Consider the following 27,638-nt stretch of genomic DNA (forward strand, 5'->3'; position numbering starts at 1 on the left):
TCAGATGCAAGTTTCGTGCAGCTCAGATGATTTTTCCACTGAGCTCTACGTACAATCACACGTGGAATCTTTGAGACAATTTTCAAGAACTGCCTATAATTTATGTAAATGATGTATGTAATTACTCAAACTTTTCCCTTCCAAATGCTTCCAGACGCTGAGCTGTGATGTGCAGCACATTTAGGTACTGCATACACAGCTACAACAAAAAGATCTCTCCTGTCCAGAAACACAAGCTAAGCAGCCTTACAGCTGGTAAGAAAAATAAGAGGGATTATGCAGCTATGATGGAGGTTTGAGGCTGAGTCTCCATTGCAAAGGAAAAACAGGGTCAACACATTTATTAAAGACGAAGAATAAAAAATACTTGCATCAACTTTCTCTCTTTATTTTCTTAAATTACAAATAAAAAAGGAAGGTATTTAGGGCCAGTGTAACCAGTAGTCTAAGTACTAGGTACTAAGTGTACTAAGTACAACAAATACATCTTTTTAGTACAAAATTCATAACTGTTTGTAGTAAGAGTAGTAAAGTACTGGTAACATGAATACTATTTCATGAAAAAAAAATTAGTCTCTGTAAGCATAGGGGAAAAAAGACCATTTTGTGAGGATATAAAGGCAACTTGTTTTATAAAGATTACAGTATTTTGATTTTTAAAAAGACTCTCAAATCAATTTCATTGCCTTAAAGTAGTGGACAAGACAATCTTGAATTTAAAGATCTCAAACTTGTTTAAATTTAAGTCTTAGAAATTGGTTCACTTGCCTGTTAAACAACTGACTCTCTCACGTACTGAAAAACAGATCTCATCATACAAACCACAAAAGAACCTTTGTGCCTCAGATTTTCAATCCCATGGGGTTATGGTCATCATGGTTTAACTGCCTTTCTTTGCTACATATTGTATCTGCAGCTATTTATGTTTCTGTTTCTTTTCAATCCTTCCTCAAAACCTAATACAAACAGCTATGATGTGTGGATTTTGTTTTGCACAGGTGCAATCCAGTACTGCAGTTCTGGTAAACTGAATGTGGGTGTCGAGGACATGGCAGTATTTTTGCTGTTTTAAACTCACAGAACTGTTTATCTGTAGTCAGAGATGAAGAATTTAAAGTAGCATAGTTAAACTGTAAATATTCATCCATTTCAAACGAGTTTAAACTCTCACTTTCAAGAAGCCTTCTAATTTTGTTGTTTTTCTGGAAAGGCAAGGGAAGTCAAAGACGAAATGGGTCAGTAAATCAGTTTGACTTGGACATTGAAAGGGAAATTTTGTCTTAGGCAAAATAATTTTAAACACTTATTTTTTGTAGAAGATCATTAAGTGTTTGGAAACAAGTTCTCAGTGCTCTCAGCTTCATAAGATTCTGTAGTGCTGTCCTGTTTACAGAAGGAATCCATCAGTCCTACAAACAGGATTCAGAGTCTTCACTCTGTCCCGCGCTCAGAGCCCCACTATCTGTGAGAAAGTATGCTTAGGATAGTGAGAGTATATTTTGGAACAGTAGCCCAAATAGCTCCAATGACCTCTGCGAGGTTAAGCACTCAAAACTGAGGAAATTCCAAAGTTCAGGTTGCTCTGGCAACCCTGACTGAGGAATGAGTAGCCAACACTGCTCATGCACAAATCAACACGCGAGTTGCCACGATTTTCACATGCTTTTGAAACACAGATGAAAACTGCACCTGAACAGTTATGCAAGGCCTTCACCTGAAGGCTACAGCACGTGTAAAGGCCCTACAAAACACAGTAACAAATGGCTGTAATGGTTATTCGAGTGTGTGCACAGTTTGAGAGGCCGTGCCTTAAAATTGTCTTTAACAAACCTAAAAGCTAGACCACAGACAGCTGACCTGAAAAGTTATGCATTAAATACATAGAGAGTGAACTGCTATGTTTTTAAAGATTTAAAACATTTTTAATTTTTATGTACCTGTTATAGTTGACATCTAAGGAATTACCTAATTAGCTTTTCTGAAGTATCTGAAGATACATGCCAGCATCTAAAACAAGCTCTAAGAAGTGTTATAAAATAAAGAACTACAAATTATAGACCCTAAATATTTGTGCTAGGTTGTTATATTTTCCTCTTTATATACTAGATTTTTATCTTTCCTTCCCCCTCACAATATTCTTGATACATAATTTTCTGTAACTGTTATGACAGGAAGTTATAAATTTCTCTATCAAAGACCTCATTTCAAGTAATGTACTATTTAAGTTCCTTTTTCATCGCTCTATTGCCATAAGATCTAAGCAAAAACACACTGTAACTAAGGGTTCAAAAAAGCCACAATATTGTAACTTCACAAATGCTCACCTTACTTAATGCACAGCAGTAACAAGATAAACAAGTGCTGTAGATACATTATTTTTTGTTCAGAAAAAACCTCCTGAGTTACTGACTGAAAAAGAACAGAAAATGAAAGGGAAATACACTAATCATAACTGAAGCACAACCTTTTAACACAATCACGATTTATTTGGAAAATACAAGAAAACCACTGCAGCTGTAGCTGCTCAATTATTCTGATCTACAATGAAAGAAATTGCTCATTATTTAAATTCTTCTGTTTCTCTCATCATTATTTTAACTACAGTCAGTTCAGTGCTCTACAACGAAATTCTACAAAGATTCCTATTAAAATTATTAAAAAGTTACATACTTTTACCATAGAAACAAAATTTTTAATTTGAAAATATCGTGAACCTTGAGTTGGACATAAGTGATAAAGAAATAAAGCCATCTGGAAGTGTACAAAGTGAAAAGAAAAAATAAAAGCTATTCTCCAGTCATCCTACCCAGGCTTTTACTGCCCATCAGCTGCATGTCACCCAGCATGTATTTCAAATAAGACCCACCAGCACCCCCCCAACACACACCACAAAAAAATAGGATTAAGTGCTTTCTGTCTGGTCTGGACAATTTCAATCCCTTCTGAAGCAGAACAGAGGTGTCTATCTCCTTCAGTTAAAGTGCTGTGAGACTGAATGAATCCTGTGAGGACCTATGACTATTCATGGTAAAGGATGAGGTCACTAGGAAATATTTTGATTTCCTATTATTGATACAGGAACTTATTTCACAAAACCTGAAGTTCATCCAAAGAGGTTCAAATGAATGTCAGTATTTTTTGTCCACTCCCGCATTTAGAATCCAGCTTCAAATCACTTAACTAGCAGTGACTTAGTAATCTAACACATCCAGGGTCATAGCGTAGCTCTGAAGCTTAAACTCTGTTGTTTTCTTAGTAAAATTATGATGGGGCAGACGATAAAAGAAAAAAAAAAAGAAGAAAAAAACGCTCCACAAACAGGTCCTTCTCCAAAGTCTGGCAAGTATATCCCATGAGGAAAACATATTAAACTTGAATTAAAAACTTGTTCATCTCTCAAGTACAATTACCTCTAAAGGCCTCTTTTTCAACAAGGGTGTGGGAAATGGTTGGGTTTGTAGCACATAAGCCAAAGCCATGAACTGAACATTCTGCCACCTCAAGAGAAGGGAATTAAAACAAGCATACTTCTTGGACAACTTTTTAATTATATTTACTTTGTAATCTTGCAGGGCTAATACTGTAATATTAGTAAGCATCCATGTGATAACACATTTAACTTTCTCATTATTTTCCAGTAAGCAATAATTGCAGGAGCTCTGGTTAAAAGCAAACTCAATAATTACACTGATTACTTGGTGGATTTGAAGAGACTCTGGAGCTGCAGCACACTCTAATATTGTGACAGGAGCTTTTCAATCTTACAGTTATGGTCATTATTCACAAAGGGAAACAATGGATTCCCAAGCCGTTGACAAAGAAAAGAAGTTTGACATAAAATAAACATAAAATAAAAATTATTTTAATTCATTGGGATATATTACAAAGAAAAATAACCAAAATCTACAGCCCTACAAAGTAACAAATTTTAAAAAATGGGTACAAGCTGAATAAAAGGAAGAGCAATGACTTGGTTAAACCTCAGAGGGAAGCAATGCCAAAGCCAGGCACCTCAAACAAAGAATGGGTAGATGGACCTGACACATGGGTGCTTTCTTTAGAGGAAGCCTCTGTTTGGAGTGCAAGTCATTCCAGCTAATGGGCAAGTCTTGTCCATTGACAATCACATTAGCCCTTTTTGCTATTTTAGTCAAATAAGGCTAATCATTTAGCGTGCCTAATTTATATAGCCATGAGGGTGGGTTATCAGCACAGATGTACTGAAGCATAAAAGACTTGGGAACACTGACCTATCTGTCAAATTTGATCAAGCCCAGTGAAATTCAATTTGTTAATCTTGCTTCACAATCCTACCCTCATGCACTCTAAACACTAAAACATTTTGTATTGCACTGAGGAGCACAGTCTACAGTGAGACTCAGTTGGACTAATCAGACTCATGTATGAGTGATGTTAACTGTTGGAGCAAGGGATGTGACTTTTAGAATTAGAAGGCTAAAAGTAGGACTGAAAATCTGTAAATACTGGTAATATATATTTGCATGCCCAGTTCTTCCCTTAGAGTGTAAGACAACAGTGTAATACTTTAATGGTAACTGCAGAAAAGAAAAGAAATCAGGAATGTTTTCTCATTAAATGAAGAGGATGCTGGTTTTGAGTGTGTATATATACATACATACTCAAGCTTCAAAAATTAACCAGGGCCAGATGTTCAGCTCTGGACTTCTCACTTCTCTAAAACAGGGATTAATACTAATTTTGTGCCTTAAAGCCAAGGTTTCTGGGGTCAAGAGAAGAGCATAGCTCCCCTTGTACCCACTCAGGCCTCATTCCAAAGGACACATCTCTTTCATCACCTACCGAAGTTTACCCCGGTCATGAAGTTTAGCCTTGGCCTTTGAATCCAGTACTACCCAGAGATGTCCATGTTTCAGTGAACTGAAATAGCACAAGCTCTTAGCAGTTGATTTTTTGCTGTTTCCAGTCTACTCTAAGAGTGGCTACATTTGTACAGATTATTTTTCCAATATTTGCAAACTACGGTATATGTACATCTGCAGTTAGAAGAATCTCAGTCCTGGTTTGTTTCATGACACTCATCCAGTTATCCTTCTGAAGGAGTTTTCTACCTTATTTGTTCTCTCAGCATACAGGACAAGAGAACATTCCTGTTTTCCAGTCCCTGCCCAAATTGCAGACAGAAGCTTATTGGATTGAATTAGAGAGAATCAAACTTGAATAATCATTATGGTCCTCAATTTGAGACAAATTGGGATAATAACTGTATCCAAGTATAGACTCCAGCAGATACATTTGGTCCTTAAATCATACCAGAATATTCAAGAAACAGTTCTGGAACACAAAGAACATCAGCTAGAGGAGAATGACCACAACAGACTTAACTCAACCTGTCTTACAACGTCTTATCTATTTCTAGTTATGAAAAATAATAAATAAATGAATAAGGTAAGACAACCTTCCCAACTAATTGAGCTTTTACTAAGTAAAGGACTAAAACAATATGATTCTTTATTGGTACAGGTAGACACAATTCTGAATCTAATGGGAAGTATTCAATTAACACTGATGAGACTTGACAGATGCACTGTCTGGGAAATATCTTGGTTCTTCTCCCATTAGATTTATTTATATAAGCCCATTTTCAATGTTACACTGATTATCAGTGAACATTAGACTAAAAAAGTAGGTAATGTAAAGCCACAAAGTCAACTCTCTTGAAGAGGTTGCCAATCTGGTCATGACCTGCCCATGCACTTTGGAAACAAACTCCACATACCACTGGCATGCCTTTTTGTTTTAGAGCTTGGTCACCAACACCACTAACAGAACAACTGTGAACAGGACCTGCATGCAGCTGGTTCTCACAGAATAGTTCTTCCAGCATTTGCTTTGCTTCTCTGTATCGCGACAACTCAGTGAGGGAGTTAAAAGTTATGTTGTTTGGAAGCCTGGAACAATTTAGTTTTATTTATCATAATTAAACCTTAAAATGTAATGGTACAAACACTCTGAAAAAGGTGTGTGGGAAAGGAAAAGAATATTAGAAACAAACAAACAACATAAAATCTGTCTGCTGACCTCAATTATTTTCCTAGTATGAAACCTAGAAAAAAAAAAAAGTGTATTTCTTAGGTAGTCATATATTGACATTTAATCAGTTATGTCACATATTATAAGGCTATCTTTCCATAGCATGGAAACAACACCCAACACTAAACACCTATTGTCACTCACAACTCTGACAGTTCCTGGAAAAAAATAAGTGTCTAATTTGAAAATCGATTTAAACATAACAACTCTTTTTTCTTTCTTGAGTTTTCTGAAAAATGGAATCAATCAGTGCATCCATGATATCACCAGTGTGTGCTGAGCTGAGTATAAATCATTACAGAAGAGAGACACTGAGTTCCATACGTATGCAGGTGATTTGTGGACACAGGTTCCATATCCTCATCAAACAGACATGGCCTTCTATGCTACTTTGGTTACTTTAAAGCACTAGCCAGAATCATAATCCAATGTTTGCAGTGGCTAAAAAAACATTTTAGTTCCCTAGTTTATGAGTTATGGTTTGGGACTTGTTTTACTTGTTCTCTCCTTAGACATTTAAGGGGAGTTCAATGTTTCCCTGTTTATATGTTTTGTGAGGGGTGAAAAAATAAAATCCCAATTATCCTCTGTTGGTTAAAACCTTGTTTGAATAAGGTTTTGCATTCACAAACAGAAGGGAGGAGGAAATATATATCTATTTTTTTTCCTATTTGTCTAGGGCTTGTTCCATCGGTGTGAAAAGTTATTTGTGTAGTTACATCTATCACATATTCACATTTACAATTAGCAGTCTGGTAAAGCTCACACATTTCGAATGAAGCGAAGACTCATACGTGGATGAGAAAAAAAAAACAAAACCCTGGAGATTCTTTAAACTAAAAATCCTGGATAACGACTTCCAGCCTAATCACAGCTAGCCAGGTGGTGAGGTTTGAAGCTCCACATTAGTCTCTGGATAGAAAGCTTCAGCAGAAGAGCAGGAAGAAGACGAGGAAGAAGCAAAACTGCAGCAACAAGAGGCTGATGTCATCATCATCATCATCATTAGGGAAGAAGGCACAGCATGGGTGTCACTATTTAGATTTCTAAAGCTTTGCTGAATTCTTTCCCATTGTGCACAGGTGAGAACATGGCCCTACCCAGACACTCCTTTTAGGAGCTGACACTGAACGTGTGTGAGCACAAACCCCAAGGCTACCGAGGCCTAACCACAGAAATTAACTTCTCTTCTTGAATGCTGTAATGTTGAGAGAAGATCTTTTAATTGCCTTACCATGAGAGCACCAAAAGACAGTAAATCCTGTCTTGCATCATATGCCTTTCTAGTGGACAGCTGTGTAAAATACAGTTCTCAGCTCCACTTCTGGATATAAATGTAGACAAAAAGATACACATTCTACCTCATTAGGCTGTGAAGATAATTGTTAGGCAAACTATTTTGAATATATACATCATAAAGAAAATGATGTATATTTTTATATATACACACACATTTTTATATACCTATGTGGGCTTATGTGTGTAAAATACAGATATATACTACCCAGCTAATCAGAAGACTCGGTGAAAACTGTTTTTAAAGACACACTGAAATAAAAAACTAACATATGCAATATGGAATGTTACCACATGGTTGAAGACATGTTTAAGTTACCATATAGCATTAAAGCAAATATCTCTTACTTCAATATTCACCAGTCTGAGGGGGAATTGCAGGCTTTCTTCCTTTAATTTACTTTCACTTTTCTTCACTTAACTATTGAACCAGAGTGTCAATAGTGAAATCTGTGTGTCAGAGAACTTGATAAATTCAGAATAATTATTAAAAAGTAAAAAAAGAGAAACATACTTAATCTCAAAATAATATGGTGTAAAATAAAGCATTATTATACCTGCAATGATGTCATCCATCTGCTCCAAAGCTGCCTCCAGCATATGACTCGCGTCAGAAGCCATCATCTGGAATTTCTTCAGATCTCTACTCTTTCTACTGAAAAGACAGATGAAACCATGTGTATTACACTAAATGACCTGACAGAAAAATATGTCACTGTTACATTATAAATCAAGCCACAGAAACACAAGTCCATGCTAGCAAAAATACAGCCTAGTAAGAAGAAAACTAACAAAAAACCTGTTCCTATTCTTGATAGATGACTTGGGATTTCTGAGGTTTTAATTCATCATTGATTCATTTTTTAAAGAGACTTTACTAATAAACAAGGAAAACAAAACCAAACAACCTCAAATACTGGAAGCTTGAGATGCCCCTACTCCTCATCCTTAACAATGGCTTCCTAGATTCAAATTCAGTGCATCTCAACCTTTTGCTCTGTGGGAAAAAAAGTGGATTGACTAGGGTTCAATAAAACAGTGGAGACATGGGGAAAAACATACCTAACTATAAACAAAACTCTCCTTTTTGATTGCTGCCTTAAGAGTAAAGACAATTCTGAAAGTTTTTACTCCTCCTTTCTATATCCCTATTCAATATTTCCACCACTTCATCATGACACTGAAAATACAATTCTTTCTGAACAGATTTGAACAAATAACAAAAATGCCCCAGGTATGAATTGTCTGAAGTTACTGCTGCCTCTTTAAAACAGGATTAAATACATTCATGTTACCGTCTGACATTAAGGATAACAAACAAAATCTTCCAAAATGAGTCTCTACTTGTGAGTTGGTGTTGCTGGACTCTTGGACAAGTAGCAGTCACTGTTGTCAACATATGACATTTCAAAGGGGAAAATAATTTATGCAGCCCATTTCACTGCCAGTGAGAAAATTCCCTCTGAAATAAGGCCCTTTTGCACATCACTTCATCCTTGAAGCATGAGACCAGTGCCCACACAGTGAGGAACATACTTATGCATGACTTTCACAGTGCTCCAACACACAACTCAGAATACTGACAAAGCCTACAAAGGGTCATAGTATTTTCATTTCTCTTCCATGAAGGGTGCAATTCAGTCTTTTGACATTCAGTCTTCTGACACAGCAAGTTTTAAGATCTGTATTTAAAAACTGTTCCATTTTGACAGCTTTCTGAGCCTCACAAAAGACACCTGTCTGACAATGGACAGAGATGTCCTTCAAATGACTCAGGCTGTAGGTAAGTGCACAGGCAATGGTCCTATGTTTGTGTGGCCTATTTGTCCAGTGCTACTGAAATGCCATTAATCTGTATTTATCGTGTCATTACTTACGCTAAGAAATCAAGTATTTTGAATTTAAATAAATATTACAATAATCTTTAATGGCAATTCACATAGATTTGCACTGTGTCCATCCAGTGACAGTTCAGGCACTGGCCACCAAGGCCAATTGCATGACTGGTAGCTAAACCACTCACATTTATTCTCTCAGCTGCAGCCTGACTAAACACTGGAATGTAGAATCAGCACTCAGGATAAAGTTAGCTTTAAAATAAAATCTTAATAATTTTTTCTTTCAGTGGGACTGTCAGGGGAAAAAAAAATCTCTAAAAGTACACTTATGGTCGAGTCCAAATTACTGCATCACAACTGCTGTTCAGTCTCAGTAATAAGCCTGATTCAATGAAAATTTGTACCATCAAGTCAAAATTATTTTCTTCTCTGGCAAACTAAGAATCCTGAGACACAGACTTTTCTCCATAGTGCTGGTGAATTATACACAAAGAAAGCTAATTTATTAGTAACCTCTGTATTATCAGTGCCCTATGTCCATGCCAGTCAATGTATATAACCCCACTATCTAGAGAGACAGATGAAGGAATGAGTCAGAAACTACAGTGTTCTAATTTGAACTCTGCCATTTATAGCTTGTCATAATGGGTAAGCCATTATCTAACTTCAGATCACATTGATCTGAAGAGCAATATGAGAATGTGTTATCTTTAGTGTCACCCAAGGTAAAGATTAATGTAAATGAATGGTTGTTTCTGGACTCTCCCTTTTTTGTCAAAATAATCTTTTAAGTATGAACAATGCTAAATGTAACTGAACTTACCCAAAATACACGTCACACAAATATTTCATTTAATGGTACCGGAAATAACAAAAATTGTGCTCAGAATACTCTGGGAAGTCAGCTGATATAAACTTAAAATTCCAGAACCCTTGCACACGTGAACTTTACAGACACTCCCTCTGATTCTTTTTCTCCAGTCTGTTGGTTTGGGGAGATTTCCATCTTCTGTTGCCACATTTACATGCCACTGAAGACTTGAGAGATCCCTGATTCTCCACTGCAGAGAGCCTCCTTGCTTGCAGTATTTCCTCTAGTTCAAAGCAGCCATAACATCAGTAAAAATCACCTTAGTGAAAGGAAATCCACCCACAAGAGCAGCTGCCAGAGAGGCACCAAGGATACCCTGTGCCTTTGGCGGATGTGGCCACCAGCCACTCCCCCAGAAATGCATGGCCACCAGCTGTGCTGGTAAATCAGGACAGCAGACTGGCTCAAAATCAGAAGGAGGAAAAAGAGTGAAAAATACTAAAAATAGCATAGAGTTTCTATTTCTAGATTGCAGTCCATGCCCTTCTTTGTGCTGTAGGCTACTTCTCCACGGGTTTAAAGCAGCTAAAGCATGGCTGTTGTTACAACAAGAAAAGCAGAACTACCATTTTTCTGAACATCTAATATTTTTATATCTACTATTTGACCACCTGTAGCGACAAAGGTACAGAAAATGCTGATACACTCCATCACAAACTTGAAAATTTACTTCTAGAAAAACCTTCCATCAAGACCTTGGCAAAATCCAGGAAGTTTTGCTGAAAAACACCACCACAAGTAAGTCTTCTATCTCCTCCCAGCCTCCACACTCAGCCTGTTTTCTCACCTGTACCCACAGTGTATTTGCTGCTTAACTGCACTAAGCTAAAGTAAAACCTGCTTACCAAACAACGATTTATTAATAAAAGCAATGTTCTTTGCTCCATAGCAATAACGTAATATTACTTGCTTGACATCTTTTTCTAGACAGACCTGTTGCTTGTGCTTCGGGCAAGTCTTACTTTCCCAGACACTCCCTTCTTACAGCTGGACTGTTCTGAGCAATATTGTGAAAACAGCTCATTAGATCTCCTGTGTTTTCAGTTACCATTTCTCATCTAGTTCTATACAAATACCTGCAATTGTGGATTCTTTTTCTAACACTATTAAATAATAAGACACCTGTATCAATCCCTCAAACAGGATCCATCTATTTGCTGGTATTTTAATCCCAGTTCCTTTTACAGTTTTCATTCCTGAATGACATCAACAGATGCAGAACACGAAGACTTACTTAACTATGTAAAAATATACATATATTTGGTAAAAAAAGGTTTTTTCAGCTTTGATAAGGACTGAACGAAAACTATCCCTAATATTATAGTACAAGCTTTAATATTAGCAAATTCTAACCTTCAGGACTTATTAGATTAATTTATATGCCAGCAAAATACAAGAACCAATCCACTCACCTTTTGAGGTCCCTAAGAAGAAAAGAATTTACTTTTTTGCCTGATCAGTAAAAATTCCTCGCTATTAATAGCCAAAGTTTTACTATTAAGCAGACATAAGTCTAAATTATTACAGACCCTTCTAAGCCACACGCTCATACTAATTTAGAGCCCAGCCCACAGAGATATTGCAACCCTGTTTGTTATAATTACCTAAGTAATGAGATCTTCCAGGAAGTGCAGACAGAGCAAACTGGTCTGAATCTCTTAAATTTATTTTGCTAAGCTAGTTTTACCCTATAAGTCCCAGTCTGAGATTTGCATTTCAAATAAAATGGAAAAGCTCTGGCAGAACTATTGTGCTTAGAGTCAATATCCCTTGCAAATTTCTTAACCTACATTCTGTATGTAAAACTACAGGTTACTGTGCTCAAAAAGAACATAATATTTAACAGACGTATTCACTAAGAACAAGATGTTCTTCAGAATTATGAAAAGCTTTAATTAAATTTGAATCTTTCATGGCTGGCTTGAACCAGCAGCTATCCAGAGGTAAGAATGTTAACATTTAGGCAACTCAGATGTTTTCCCATGGTTGCTCCTAAAAATGAGGTTGCCAATACTATCAGTTATGGAGAAGGGTGTAGTTTTTGACAAGAACTCCAGAACTCCAGATCTTTGGATCTTGTCTGTGGCCTACAAATTCCTCCGACGTTTAGCAGACACAGCTAATAATTAACTATCACCACCTTTTTTTCCCTGGGATGAATAAATACATGCTTGTAAACTGTTTAAATACTCAAATTCCAGTATTACACTGCTTTGTACTTAATGGTATAATGAAATAACGAGTGCCTTGGGTAAAGCTTCAGAAGTCCCCCACGCTCTTCTTCAGCTGCAAGACGACTCCTGCCCTGGAAGGAAGAAATGTGCACAATTTCCACCCTCGCTGTTTCCCACCTTGCTTCTCCCCCAGCCACATGCTCTGTTGTATCCAGACACCCCACAGGAGCACAGCTGCTGATTCATGTCTCCCACTGGCTCCTCAGGACTCAGGACACTGTCAACTACAAAAGTTATAAATGCATATTTGCATCCTGGCCTTTTAGAACCTGCCATAACTCTCTAATTAAGATAATCCTTAGTCCTAAATAACCACACACAGCTGCTGGGAGCAGAAGAATTCCTGATGATCACTAGAACGACTGCCTAAGGAACACTGTTTATACAGGATGCTCCAGGGCTACCCAGCCACAAATCCTATTTATCTGACAGGCTGAGAGAGTTGGAGCTGTTCAGCCTGGAGAAGAAAAGGCTTCAGGGACACCTTCCAGCAGCCTTCCAGTACTTAAAGGGGCTACAAAAGAGCTGGAGAGGGACTTTTTGCAAAGGCATGTAATGACAGGACAAGGGGTAATGGCCTTAGTCTGAAGAAGAGTAGGTTTAGATTAGATATTAGGAAGAAATTCTTTAATTGTGAGGGTGGTGTGGCACTGGAGCAGGTTGCCCAGAGATGCTGTGGATGCCCTATTCCTGGAAGTGTTCAAGGGCAAGCTGGATGGGACTTGGTCTAGTGGAAGGTGTCCCTGCCCACGGTAGGGGGGGTTGGAATTAGATGATCTTTAACATCCCTTCCAATCCCAACCATTCCATAATTCTCTGATTATGGCTCATTTTATTTCTTAATACAGGCACTACTTGCTCTATTTCCCCTTAATACGCTTCACCGGAATAGGCAGGAGGGTAAAAAAATTCTTTCATTGATTACCCATTATGTAATAAGTAAAAACAAGACTATTTTTATTTTCAGCAAGAAAGTATGAAGTGTCCACACTGAGGCAGAGGGGAAAGTTTTATAGAGAAATACAGATTAGCCAAAGTTGAACAAAGACCTGATACTGAACTATTTCAGGTAGAACTGCTAAACTCTCTGGTCAGTATATTGCTGGGAGTCCTTACATGAGGGGACATCCTTAGGTGAAGCACAGTGCAATACCTCCATGATGAAAACCAGCTAACTTAATAAGCTAAACTGGCTTATACAGGCAGCTGGGTATTACCCTGGCACTGTAAAACCACCACCTTTGTGTGCTACTGATAAAAGTTAGAGTGACAAGCACTAGGAACTATGATGCTTTTAAACATATTATGCTAAATAATTCAATTTAAGATACAAAGGGAACTGAATGTAGTTAAATTTACTGCACTATGAAGTACCAAAGGCAAAGCTGAACATTTCTTTCCAAAAATAAACCCATTAAGTTTGCTAATACAAGTCTGAAATTCGGGAGAAGGAAAAGAGAAAGCACCCTTTAAAAAATGCTAAATCTGACTGATACTTTATGATGCTGTAAGAACACAAATGACCTCACAGCAGCTCCTCCACAGGACTCATGGATATTGAGTTACAGTTACTATTGGTACCATACCCAAATTTCATCACTCATGTTTGTACAAAGTCTCATCCTTACATATAAAAGCTGACGCTGACAGAATGGCATGTGCAAAGTGAGCTTCCTTCAGCTCCTCTCTATAACAGCTCCAGGAACTGAAAACCCTTCATTCCTTCAGTGTTGTTTTAAGCATTGCTCATAAAAGCTTAATAAAGTCCTTCTTAATTTAATTTTAAATTATCAGATATTTTAAGTTTTCTCTGTTAGACATGACATAAAGGAAAATGTTACAGCTTCCAACTTTGCAAATCTTCATTCATTATTTGTTACTGTATTAGGTGAAAAAATACCCTAATTATTCTAGTTCAGTACCCATCTAACTAGTTCAAATTAAAAAAAACCAAACAAACCCACAATGAATAAATACTTTGGATTTAAACTTCATCTGAACAAAGCACTACCTGGTAAAATACATGAAAGTTTCTGAACCAAAATATGAACATTTCTGCTCTTAAAATAAACACAAATATGAATGGTAAACAAAAGTCAGATTTTGTATTACAGTTCGCATTTAGTTCTAAGAGTTTTAGAATTAGAAAGAGTTAGTTCTGACATTTAAAATAAACTATGTTTATTTCTTTTTCTTCCAATCTCAGGTATTCACCGGCCTCAAGGTCACAGCTTCAAATTTTCTTCCACGAAGGTCAACATTTCAACTAGATCTTTGAAGTTACTTAACTCCAGATCCAATGCCTGGGAAGCTGCACACACCACACCTTCCCCCCACCCTCGCCCCGTGAAAGTAAATTCATGCTCTAGTAAATTGAAAGGTGAGAAGTTATAATAAAAGTAAGCACAAAATTCATGCACAAATTAACTCTTTGCCCTGGAATAAAGCAGAGGACAAACCCCTTCACAAGAAATTGAGAGACATCAGATATAAATGATTAGCAAAAGTTTTCAAAGCTATCCTCTGTCAAACTCATAAAAAATTAGACAAGCTATACTGCTGGAAAGAACACTCTTTAAACCTTGAGAATTAGGAATAATATTTCTTATGGTTCATAAAGAGTTCTTGGGCTTTTTTCAAAACTCCCTGAGACAAAGTGTTTTCGTCCTGGCCGGGACAACTGGATCAGGCCAGTTCCTTATGGAAAATCCTACTGTCCAATTTTTGTTTGGCTTTGTGCATTTCAGTAAGTTGTGTAAATGGAAATAAGTTGATTAGAGGGAAGGAGCATCTCTCCTATGAGGAAAGGCTGAGAGAATTGGGGTTGGTCAGCCTGGGAAAGAGAAGCTTTGGGGAGACCTAATTGCAGCCTCCCAGTACATGAAGGAAGCCAACAAGGAAGATGAAGAGAGACATTTTACAAGAGCATGTAGTGACAGGACAGGGGGAATGGATTCAGACTGAAAGACAGTAGGTTTAGATTAGATACTAGGAAGAAATTCTTTACTGTGAGGGTGGTGAGGCGCTGGAATGGATTACCCAGAGAAGTCCCAACCCTGGAAGTGTTCAAGGCCAGGATGGATAAGGCTCTGAGCAACCTGGTCTAGTGAAAGGTGTCCCTGACCCTGGCAAGGAGCTGGAACTAGATTATTTTTGAGGTCCCTTCCAACTTCTATGATTCAGAACCAACTCAGCAGAAAAAGCACTACTACTAACTTAGTTTATTAATCTAAGTACACATGTATAAATCTCACTAGGGATATAGAAGTGTACATAAGCTCTGTGAAACAGAGATTTTACACTAAATTCTGCAAGTACCATTTGGAATATTAGCCTGAAAAGGCAAGATGCTTCACTGAAGGAAGCCAGTGCCAACGTAGGGCCAGAAGATCTGATATCTCAAAGAAATGCAAGGAGGTCCAATTTTCAAATCTTCTCCATTTCTTCAGTTCCTTGATGTACACAGAGGACCACTGTATAAATCAGCTGCTTTGCCAACAAAGAGCAAACACTCCTCAGCCAACTGGCATAATCTACAGAGCCCATGCTGTCCTTGGTCCCAGTGCCTCGACCTCTTATTTATTACTGCCTGCAATGTAATCAAGACAGGTATCCATCAACATCATATGACTCAGAGGCAGAAACAGCTCTGTATTTTTGGAACTCTTACAACACCATAAGAACAGTCACGCTTGTTCAGACCAAAAGCCTGTCTGGCCTAGTGCTTTGTCTCCAGTGATGTTCAGTGCAACACAAGCTACACAGTGATCAGTCTCCTGCTCTCTTCCAATAATCAGTAAGCCCAAGACTTTATGAAACACAGACTGGGTAGGAACTATGATGTTTCACAGGTGTTGAAGATTTATCTGATTTCTCTTCAAATAATTTTTCTATAATTTTTCAGTGAATGCTATGACATTACAAAAAAAAAAAAAAAGACAAACAAAACCACAAAACTGCATTCTGGGTTAGACTGCACAGAGAAACAATTCCACCTAGACACGATGAAGAGAGACATTTCTTGTAATTATTTCTTATTATGAAATGGTCTGCTCTTGGGTTACTCAGATTATAAAGCTCAGTCTTGAATTTGTATCAACTTCACAAATACGATGTGAAGGCTTTTGTGAAGTCTAAACTCAGCTTCAGCTGTAAGGCTTAAAAATGAATACTATAAAGACAACTTTTTGACTTTGTAAAGTATATTTTTATATCAGTATTTTTCCCTCTTTGAAACATTCTGTGCAGCAATTTATAAATAACTGGAAACATCACTAGACTGGTTTAACATTACCCACCCTGCATCTGTGAATACAAATATGCTGAATTCATACTAACAGGAACTGACAATATCAAGTACTTCTGTATAAACTGGAAGCTTCAGTAGCTATTTTGAGGAAAGTGTCTGTGGGAAACAAAGAAAAGAAAAATATACTTCTAGAAACAGCAAATTCAACAAAATTCAATCTGCTTGGATTAAAAGCATTAAAGTAGGAACAACAAGTGGATCACTGTGAAAGCACTGTATACTGCATTACTCAACCTATCAATGAAAATATAAATTTTAACAGCTGTGTCAGTTTAACGCATGGGCTTATAAACAAAACATTCTCATATTGATTGCTTTCTGAAGATTAATGAAAATGTCTTTCTAAAAGGCCATCTTCAAGGTTTTCCTCTTTCTCTGCCTAAGGAATAGGTATAACTGTTGTGCCAAAATAGGTTCTTTCACCCTGTGTGCAAGAGGCCAATCTACACACAGAGTTGAGACATCTGATTTATTCACAATTCTGTGCAGAAAGAGATGCTGGGTGGCAAATCCACAAAGCCAGCACAACGAGTACCAAAACTTTTCACTATTCATACATCTTAGCAAACAGAGGCATTAATGTTCATGGGCTACAAGTTACCTAGTTCTCTTAATAATTAGGATTCTATCTTCTATTGGTTAATGATTCCATCGCTTCTTATGCTAATTAGTCCACATTCTCAGTCCTTCTCTTCTTTTGAGTCACTGGGTTTCTTGGGTCATGGTCTGTGAACTGGTGGTCATGATCTCTCCCTGCCAAAATTACCTTTTACCCAGATGGAGCTGATTTCAGCACAATTGCTGGGTTGGCTTTATAAGTTTCTTCCTTATCTTGGGAATTCTGATGAAAGTTTTTGTGGCTTGTAAATTCTGTATTTTTTTTGTCCACTGTCAGTAGTACGTCCTTCTTCCCAAGCTCAGATCCCTAGGCCTGAGATCACTGAACCATGTCAAGCCCTAAATTTTAACAAGACAATTCTACTGATGAATAATTTATCTTTTTAACATCTGGACATCATAACCAAAAGGCAACAATTCTTCATGTCAAGTTAAAATCTGATCTAAAATTATATATCTTATTGATTTCACTCCTCCATTATTCAGAACTACTTGCAGAACTAGCCAACACTAAGGAAGTAGCTGTACCAAATACTGTGCCACAGCCAAATTCTAAATCAGAGGATGATATAGTCTCCTCCCATACTTACTTTCCATAGTTAGTGGAGTTACATAATTTTATAACTTTTTAAAAAAGCATTGTACAGAGAGGTAATGCTGCAAGACAGACAGAACAGTAACTCGATATCCAAGAGCAACATTTAATACTTTTAAGATTCCAATAAGTGAGAGAAACTTGTAATATCTCCCAGCTGAAGAAACATTGTTACAGGTGGCAAGAATAATTCAACATCCTTCATCCTTGTTCGGCCGGTGGATCCTAGAAGAAAAACGAATACCAAGATGCCTAGAGACAGATCAAGCATGCACTGAAACCAGAAGCTGACTTTAGAGGGAACACACAATGAATGCAGCCCACAATGAATGTGTGACAAGATATATAGGTCTCCTCAACGACCTATTCTATAGAGGAGCTGTATTTGCTCACTGAAACACATGTTTACCTAGCAAAGGATCTTAAGCAGAATCACCTCACTGAAAACCCACTCAAGGGCTCAGTTTTTTTATTTCGCATTCATCTATGTGCACTGTTATTGTTTTGGTTCCATCACCACAACTGAAACAAGTAGGTTAGGTAATTAAAAAAAATAAGGTAATTGTATACCCAGTTTTTGAGTATCTGGTAAAAACTGTTCATACACTTAAAAGAGTTCTGAAGTGCTCAGCACGCTGCTTCCATATAGTAGATACATCCAATGGCAAAGGATGCAAAAGGGATCCTCAAACTCTACTGTTATATATAGCACCTTTTAGTACCAACCATGGCAGGTGTTCTCAAGTTCTTACCACCCACAGAGCCCATCATGCCGTTTCTGCCAACCATTTCAAGGCATTTATTATCAGTTCTATAAAAATGTAAAATGAATAAGTTTCCATGTCAAATCACGTTATCAAGGGTAAGCAAAATCAACATATATATATATATTTCTCCTTATAAATTATACATTATATGAAGGACTGGGAAAGAGATAAGAAAAAATCACAGCCACAGTTCCACACCTCAGAATGCCTATTTGAATTTGCAAAACTTTAAAATTATGTGTCATTTCCAGATAGAGACTAATTGCTCAGTAAAACTGGTTCCCCATATGAGTCTCTAAAGCTACCATATTCCAGTTCAATCAGTTTAGCTTACAGTTTTGCTAGGACGTTTGATGCAGAAAGCTTTTGGAAGTTTTCCAAATTAAAAAATGCCTTTCTCGACACGAACTGAATGCAAGAACTGAACCTAGAAACAGACTTATTCATAACCTCAGTAATCTTCTAGTTTTTATATACATATTTACATCTGAAGTTCAGGATGCTGTCAGCATAATTCATCACTGGGGTATATATAAAGGATCCCTTTTGTTATTTTTAATAGTGAATTCCCATTATGGCATGAAAAGAGGAAAAGCTAAGCTATCATAATGAACATACATAAGATTTCTTTAGATTCCTTTCTAGATAAGTATTTTGACTACTTGAACACAAGCAATGAGCCAAAAGTATTTGCCAAAAAATAAAACTGTAGCCTAAAATTGGTGCTACTATGCGTTACTTCCAGTCCAAAGTAAAACTCTTTCATATTATTGAAATAAAAAGAAAAATTGCAGTTGTTACTGCAAGTGCTACAGTATAGAAGCACCTGAAGCAGCATATTGTTATAAAGTTAGTCAGATTTTTACTGGCTCTGAAATAAATGCACCTTTCTACTGGGATAGAAACAGAATTCTTATATTACTTTAAGGGGCCCAAATGTCATTATAGCAAGGCCAGAAGTTGTAAAACACACTGTCAAAACCAGCAATGACACCTGAGGGCATACTGAGTGTCAGGCTTTTACACATCCTGTTTTACTTCAGAGTATTTCATGTTAAGACTCAGAGCAACTGAGCCTTGGAACTGTTTGAAAGTCCTACTACTCATATTTGGTCTGATTGTGAATAAACCTATGGAGTTTCCTGAGGTAACTTAATCACGTATTTTACTGTTTGGTAACAATGTTTTTATTGGACCTTTTTATTAAAACAACCACAACATGGAATTATTTCAGGCTAATGACTTGCAAAGTCCTTTAATTCCTAACAGCTACCAGCTGATTTATCTGGATGAAAAGTATCTCACAAGTTTCTTGCCATTTGGGGCCAAGTGACATTGCATCAAAATCAAAATTAAAAGAAAAAAAATTAGAAAAAAGACCAAACTATCCAAATTACTATCCATTGCAGAAAGTTAATTTTCTCTTCAGAATTTATTATCAGTTTTTTTAGTTTATTTAATTTTCCAGAAAATGGACTAAAGTCTGTTTCCATACCAGTAATCCTGACATCTTTATACTTTCATACTAAACTTGTAAGGAAAATTTGATTTGCTGTTTATTATATAAGAGATTTAGTCCCCTGTGTTTCAGTGGTTTTCAAAAACTCCAAGTGGAAATATACAAGACAGTTTTATTAACTCCAAAATAATAAATACCCAGTCCTTTCCTACTTGAAAAGAAAAATATGGCCATATTGACAAACACTAAAAGACTGTTCTGGCATGAAGAAATTTCTCCTTCTCTATTAGTCCTTACTGATTAGGGATTGTTCTGCTTCATGACTGTACTGTGCTGCAAACAGTACTGTTTACTCTGTTAGGTAAGGAAAGCAAATAAAACACATTTACAGTCAAATTATATTTATGAGCATGCTGCCTGGCAAACTCGGCAAGCTGCCTAGCGTGGCACTTTTATCAGTCTCAACTAATTTGGAAGCTCTTCTTCTAAGTACCCAAATCTGGGTTTCCAAAGGAAATGAGCAGCTGCTAGTCCCATTCGCAATTAGTCCTGGATAATCAGCAGCTCTGATTAAAGAAAAACTACAAATGACTGGTGAATCCAAGCTAAATTCACTCTGGAGTATTTATAACTTTTATAACAAATCATTTACTCTGAACACAAACTCCTCTCCCCGTGTTAAAAAAATATATATAAAAATGCAGTCTTCTGAAGTCCCTCTTTAGCCAGTGGTTTATGTGAAATGAGAACCAGCTGCACTTCACAATCTACAAAGGAAACTGAAGATTCTACCAAATTTCCCAATTAAAATGGAGAAGACAATCAAAGCAAAAGAGATTTGGACCACAATTCTTGAAACAGTTTCTTAATCCTTAGCCTAATTTACAACTATTATGAAATGTTGCACGCACTGGACAAAGTATGGTTGAGTAACTACTGTGGGTTATTAAGTATTTTTCACAACACTACTGTATGGTCTGCAAAAGCAGGCCAGAACAGATCTTTTTCTTGCACAAAAGCTTTTTTTAACAACTCTCCTTTCTTCTAATAACAAAAGTTTCTAATATCATTTTGCTTTTGTACATGTGAAGTTTGCTAGATCAGACTACAAACTGCACTTCGGAGTTTCAGGTAAAATTACTACTTTGGATTCATTCAGCTTTCTGAATTGAAGAACATTTTAATTCAAGAAATAGTTAACTAATCATTTATAATGTTTATGACTGAGATTTCCAGATTAGCATTATCTGTACTAACACCAAAGTATTTTGTACATACACTTTTAGTTACAGAAGACTACTCTTGAGAAAAGAAAATACTCACTAATTTTGACTTTTTTCAGATGTAATGAGTACATTTTTAAGAGAATCACATATCTTACTTTCATTGCTATTTTACAACCAATCTGTGTTTCTCATCCATGTAAGTAACCTCCAAATTTTAAGATTTGTTCTTCTTGCATTCTTGAAACAGTTATTCAAGGATGTATTGCAAAAGAGTTTACAGCACTTGTACCCTCACTGCAAAGTACATAGGAGGTTACAGTCACAAATAAACCAAAGCACAACTTCATACCTTACCTTGGGCATAAGAAATTGAAAAAAGAGGTTTTCCACAAGAAAGAAAGGAACGGAATTAATACTAAACTTTAGGTAAGAGGCCTGCACTTAAACCTATTTGAAACAGTGTTTTTATGCAGGGAATGTTATCACAATAATTGAGTCACAGAACAGTTGAGGTTGGAAGGCATGTCTTCAGATCATCTGCTTCCATTCCTAGGAGATCACCATTCCATTCTCAGGTTAACATTGGCCAGAATGTCACCAAGGCACTGACACCAAAGATGATCTAACAGAAATTTCATATGAGCTACAGAATGATAGAACACTGTAAGTCAAATATGAAAAAGTCTTGTGCAAGAAGATCTTAATACATTCCCCGTCTAATACTGCAAACAGCAAACACCAGGAGAAAGGCAGAAACTTTGCTCCCTGGGATGGTTTGTGCTTGTTTCCTATCTAAAATATTAGATTTTCCTCCTCAAGGTCATTGCTAGAGAATTCTTTTCCTCTGCAGTGAAACATCAGAATACTTCTATTTAAGAGCTGACTGGATTATGTGCATTAGTTTATCGCCATCACATTCATAAATCTTACTGCAATGTCATTAGAATAAGATGCTCTGATTGTGTGTTATTAAAGCAGATGCTTCCATCTGCACTGTACTGTGGAATAAAATTATGATTCACTATATTCAAGAGACACTTGAATATGTTCCCCTGTCCAACTAAGACTTCTGAAGTAAACTTTGGGTCAAAAATAGGGCAAACTGGAAACAAAATTACTTTTTTGTATGAGCAGTAGAGACAGAAATAAGAAGGCAATCCCCAGCTAAGTCACCTCTGAATGGGGAGACCAACCAAACCTGTTTCCAGAAGAAGATAAAGGAAAACAGCAGTTCCCATACTGTAAGTGCTGGAAATCCAGATTAGAATGTAACAGCTTAGATTTATCTTTAGTAATTACTTTAACTGGCACACAATCTGTTGATCTTAAAGAGTATGAGGACCTAACCAACAAGTGAATCATTCTCTATGAATATTCATTCACGTTGTGTTGCTCTAATGAAAACAAGACGCACAGTCAGCAGAGGCAGGCTTTGGACCTTTGTCTTCCATCAGTGTGAACTGACTTTGGTCACTCAGCCTTATTTCACCCCTCTACTTTAATTCAAGATTTTGCTGAAGGGCAGTCAGGCCTGCTGATCTGTTCTCTCCAAATTCATATCTGCTTCAGGAAACCATCATCAACTTAGTACCAGTATCTTCGGTGATACGCAAAAGACTTCCCATACAATCGCCAGTTCACACTCTGCCATTGCAACTCTTTGGAAGTCAGATACATCTTTTAGCATTCAAGGAATGCTGTCTGCCACATACTATCTGGTCACCATCAGCTTTCTTATCTTCCCCCCCCCTGCCTAAAAAACGCTCTGGTTTTTCCTGTATTCAGTTCTCAACTTTTATCTTCAGTTACTTCAGGTTTTACCCGGAAAACTCAGCTAAACGGATAAACACACATTTTTATGTGGACATGAAATAAATATAAGATTATATTTTATGCATCACATACACACAAAGTTGAGAAAGCCACTAATGGTTACCCATTTGTTTGGTGGTAATCTGACAGAGAAATAATGTCCTGTCTTATGGATGCGAAGATAAATTTTCCTTTTTGATCAGTATGAAAATATACAGCTTTTTGCCCTCAGCAACTCTGGGTCACAGGTCTTCCAGAAATACTAGTAAGCTACAGAATATTCATAAAAATCTTGCTTTACAGGTTATCAAATTAGAGTTTAAAATCCAGGTCGTGCTTACAGTCCTTTAAATGCCTGCATCGTAACTTGGTAGCTGCACAGTATAAACACAAATTGACCTAAACTGGCAACAGTGCCATCAGGGTTTACTTTTTATATTTATTTCAGAAAGAAATTATCTTTGTAATTTAACTTTGTTGTCTACATCAATGAATTGCCAAATAAGAGCTATTGGGAAATGGTTTTATAGCAAATAAACACACGAAGATGCAAGGAAACAAAAGTAATGTTGAAGGTCACAGAGACTTGAAATAAAAACATCATGCTAAAACTTATAGGCAGAGGCATCTAGCTAAAAATAAAAAATAAAAAGCACTTTTATTTTGTTGCTTAATGTGCATCTATTTAGAAGAGAGCTATGTAAAAACTGTAAAGGTGTGACAGGAAGAAATTCAAGCTGTCACAGTTTATCAAAGACATATTATCACCTCAGAGCTGGTGCTTAGACAAAGATAAAGAAGAGATTGTCCAAGGGTGGGAGTCTCAGTTTCTTCATATCTACAGAGTAGCAGGTGAGTTGATGGCACTGAACAGACAAAAGCAAACTGGGGAAAATTTAGAGAACTTAAAATAATTCATGGTTCAAACTTTCTTAGTTTGAGTCAAGTTACTGAAGAAGCAAAGTTATTTCATAGCCATGAACTGAAGTCTGGTAAGTGATCAAGTGTGCCTCCAGGGGCAGCCATTGCTGCTAAACTTTATTCAGCAGCTTAGGAAAATATCAAGATCATACCTTAAGAAGTTGAAAGGATCTCTGACGATGAGGTGGCAAATAGACAATAAACATCTCCAAAGACTGAATGATGCCACTTGACTGACAGAAAAGTGACTTCTGAAGGTTCTAGTCTACTGCCCTAAACGATGGCATCTGTTGTATTGCTATTTCTACACTACTGGATATTTCTGGAAAACACAAAAAAGCCTTTCTTTGTACAGCTTGTTCAATGCTGACATGTTTGCACCTATACTGAGTGATCATTATCACAAAACACATTTCCTTATCCATAATTCTCTGCTTTGATAAACACTAAATCACCATATTATAGACTTCTAAAGCAAGGAGATGGTTTCATCCTATTCCTGTAAGTATCTTTTTGGGGGGGAGGGGAACTGGAGGACAGTGGATTTTTTGCTAATAAGCAAAGCCCCACTGAGGCTCTGTTTTACCTACATGAGGTAATCTTTTGCTAATCTTACCAGGTCAAGGCTGTTTGAGCTTAAACAAATCCTTAGCTGTGGGGAAAATGAGCTAAGTTTCTGGTCTGCCTCTGAGTAGCCTAATAAGAGTGAAAGCAGTGTGTAAGTGCTTTATAAGGTTTTGTGGGAGTTTGTTTGTTTTGAAGAGAGAGACCAGAAAGAGGCAAACAGGAAACAAGTTAGGTAAACGAGGGCTGCACATGGAAAAACAAACAGGTGGCTCAGTAACTTCTGTTCTGTTTCATTTTCCCATCTTTTGCACTCAGAGGACATTGTCCCCCTGCCATTCCTGCCTGTTTGCTGACCCTATCAAAGTGTTCAGGGGAGGTGATTCTCAAGGTCTCCACTTACTCTCTTCCATCTGTTCTCTTCCCATTCTCCATTCAAACACACTCTTCCACATGAGGTCACATTATGCTGCCTTAGAGCCTGAACAGTCAGTCCAGAGAAACCAAGAGACTCAGTGTAACAGGCATGACAGGAAACTGGGAGAATTGATTCAAGAGCCCAGAAAGCACTTCTCTAGTCTATGCCTACATCAATATATTCTCCCTTTGTTTACATACTCACCCACCCTGATTACTTGTCCACACTGCTGGTCCCATGTGAAGACAGATGAAGTGACATCAGATACAGTAGGGGCGAGGGGAGGATAGTGCTTATTATCTCATCTTATTTCTTTCCTATTTCCTTCCTGTCCTCCCTGCTTATAGCAGAGTCCTCACATGGATAGGGTTGCTGGAGTGAAATCAAGATGGTAGCAGCAGTGCCCTCTGCCATCATTCCTCTAATTCCTCTACTTTCTGGGACAGCAGATGAAAGCAGCAAGGGAACATGGAATCAGGGAACAATGCTCCCAGCCCAATTCCTACCACACTTCAGTCACACAGATTAAGAAGTTTCTGCCCCCTCCCTTTAATTTGGGCCTTCCATAGGGCAGAGTCCCAGATGAATGACAGATAAACTGCTATATGTTTTGCCAAGACACTTGATTACTAGCTGGCTTAGGTAAATAAAGCATTTAAGTTTTCTAAAGTGATGCTAAGATTAGTTTGAAACAGTTACAGGTGTGTCATATGTCTCTACAGCAGATACATCAGCAGTCAGTGGTAAGACTAGTCTTGAACTATCCCTCAGCTCAGGTCTTGTTACTGGGGACTTGAAATTATTTTATATATTACAAATTACATTTTTTTTACATATTATTTTTCCTCACATTCTGGTACCAAGCTATACTTGTCCTCAAGATGAAGCTAAGGTTCTTTTGAGTTCTACTTCTGCTCTAATTGACACTGGGTTTCCTTCAGGTTCAAGAGGCCCTTATAATTGCTCCCAGCTGGAACTATGAGCAAGTGGACAGAAAATCCATATCATTTAAATCCAATACATATTTACTTTGGTTTGTCCCAATTTGTCCTTTCACTCTCCTAGTACACTTAGTTCTACTCCCAACATTTCCCCATTAGGAAGACAGAAGGAAGCATAAAGATTCATTGGTTTTAGACAAGTTCATACAGCAGACCCAAGCAAAAATCAGGAACACAAGCAAAGAAAATCAATAAACTTGGAAAGCTGAAATTCTGCTTTCTTTACTCTCCCATCTACTCTTTCCACATTTCCATACAAGTTTCAGAATGAAGTTCTTCATGCACCTCGTCACATATTCCTGCTTAAAAAACCCCAAAACAACAAGAAACAACAGCAAAGAGCTCTTCAGTATCCCCCCCTCCTGCCAAAACCTTAAAATTAAAAATGTGAAATTGCAAAGGACCTTGACGACTGTGGAAATACAATGTGTTCTACATGCAAATCTTCAAAAGCACATGTTGCACTGCACTTACGTACAGTGCAGTTACTGACATACCAAAATTGTTACTTAGCATCTTATTCTGCCCCATGCAAAACTGAACAACTGATGACACACAAATGGGTGTAATTCCTTATCCTTCTTGCAAATGTTTAAGGGGGAGGCATTTTTATCATAGCAGCACGATAACATGAGTGCTGGCCGATGGAACGGGAGATCCCTTGACATCTCCTCACCCTCCTACCTCCCTTATCTCTGCACTGCTAAAACACCCACTAAAGTTTAAAACAGCCACTTTCATCTTCCAGCTGTTCTTTTCCGAACATCCTTTGAACGATCTTATTTCCCCACTGCGACGACCCAGACGACCCACATATCTCTTTTTTTTTTTTCCCCCCAGTCAATTCTCAAACACAGACTGGGGGCGGCGGGGGCGGAGAACACCTCGCTTCCACTTCAGAGACCTTGGCCGCAGCTGGATGTCATTACCGACAGCACCGAACCGACCGTTCCATGCCAGCAGAGCGGTGTATTTACTGAACCGCCGGCCGAACTCGAGTTTCGGAGCTGCGAGGATAAATATTTAACTCACAGGAGCCGCGGCTGTTTAAAAACCCCTCCGGGCGGTGGCGAGCGCCGAACTCCCGCGGCGGGGCAGAGGAGGGAGAAGCAACAGGTCCGGTCCCCCCGTTTACACACCGACCAAAGCGCCCCGCTGACCTGCTCCTGCTCCTGCTCCCGCTCCTGCTCCCGCTCCTGCCCGACGGTGCCTCCGCAGCGCCGCGCCGGGACCGCCGGGATAGCCGGGATAGCCGGGACAGCCGGGATTGCCCGGGATCGCTCTCCACCGCCTCCTCGCGCCGGGGGACGCCGGGGGACGCCCGGGGAGCGCCCGAATCCTCCCCCGCAACCCGTCCCGATCCTGATCCCCACCCTGATCCTGATCCCGATCCCGACCCGGCTCCGCTCGGGGCCGCCCCCACGTGACAGCGCCCGGCGCTCCCGCCCCCCCCCCCCCGCGGGCAGGTGCTCCAGGGAATTTCTGCGCGAACCCAACCAAGGGTCCGGAAAACTTGCCATCGGTTTCTGAGTTTTGTTCTTCGTGTCGTTATTGCTGGAAGAAGAACTCTTGACTGAAACTGCTTTTAGTTTATTAACTAAAACATTCTACCCGGCACTTCTTCCCGCATTCCTGCA

General features: G+C 38.1%; 1 protein-coding gene across 3 annotated transcripts in view; it reads right to left on the minus strand.

Moving 5' to 3' along the window:
- Window positions 1-8,023, minus strand: part of PPFIBP2 (PPFIA binding protein 2) — an 81,976-nt gene extending 73,953 nt beyond the window's left edge. For all 3 annotated transcript variants that reach the window (XM_051803815.1, XM_051803814.1, XM_051803813.1), the window contains exon 1: window positions 7,926-8,023. In XM_051803815.1, coding sequence (XP_051659775.1) covers window positions 7,926-7,992 — 67 coding nt within the window. In that variant the 5' untranslated portion in view covers window positions 7,993-8,023. The remainder of the gene's footprint in view (window positions 1-7,925) is intronic.
- Between the last annotated feature and the right edge of the window lie 19,615 nt (window positions 8,024-27,638).

Source organism: Manacus candei, unplaced genomic scaffold, assembly GCF_025592945.1.
Source record: "Manacus candei isolate 608988 ecotype Guabito, Panama unplaced genomic scaffold, ASM2559294v1 h1tg000060l, whole genome shotgun sequence".
Taxonomy (NCBI): domain Eukaryota; kingdom Metazoa; phylum Chordata; class Aves; order Passeriformes; family Pipridae; genus Manacus; species Manacus candei.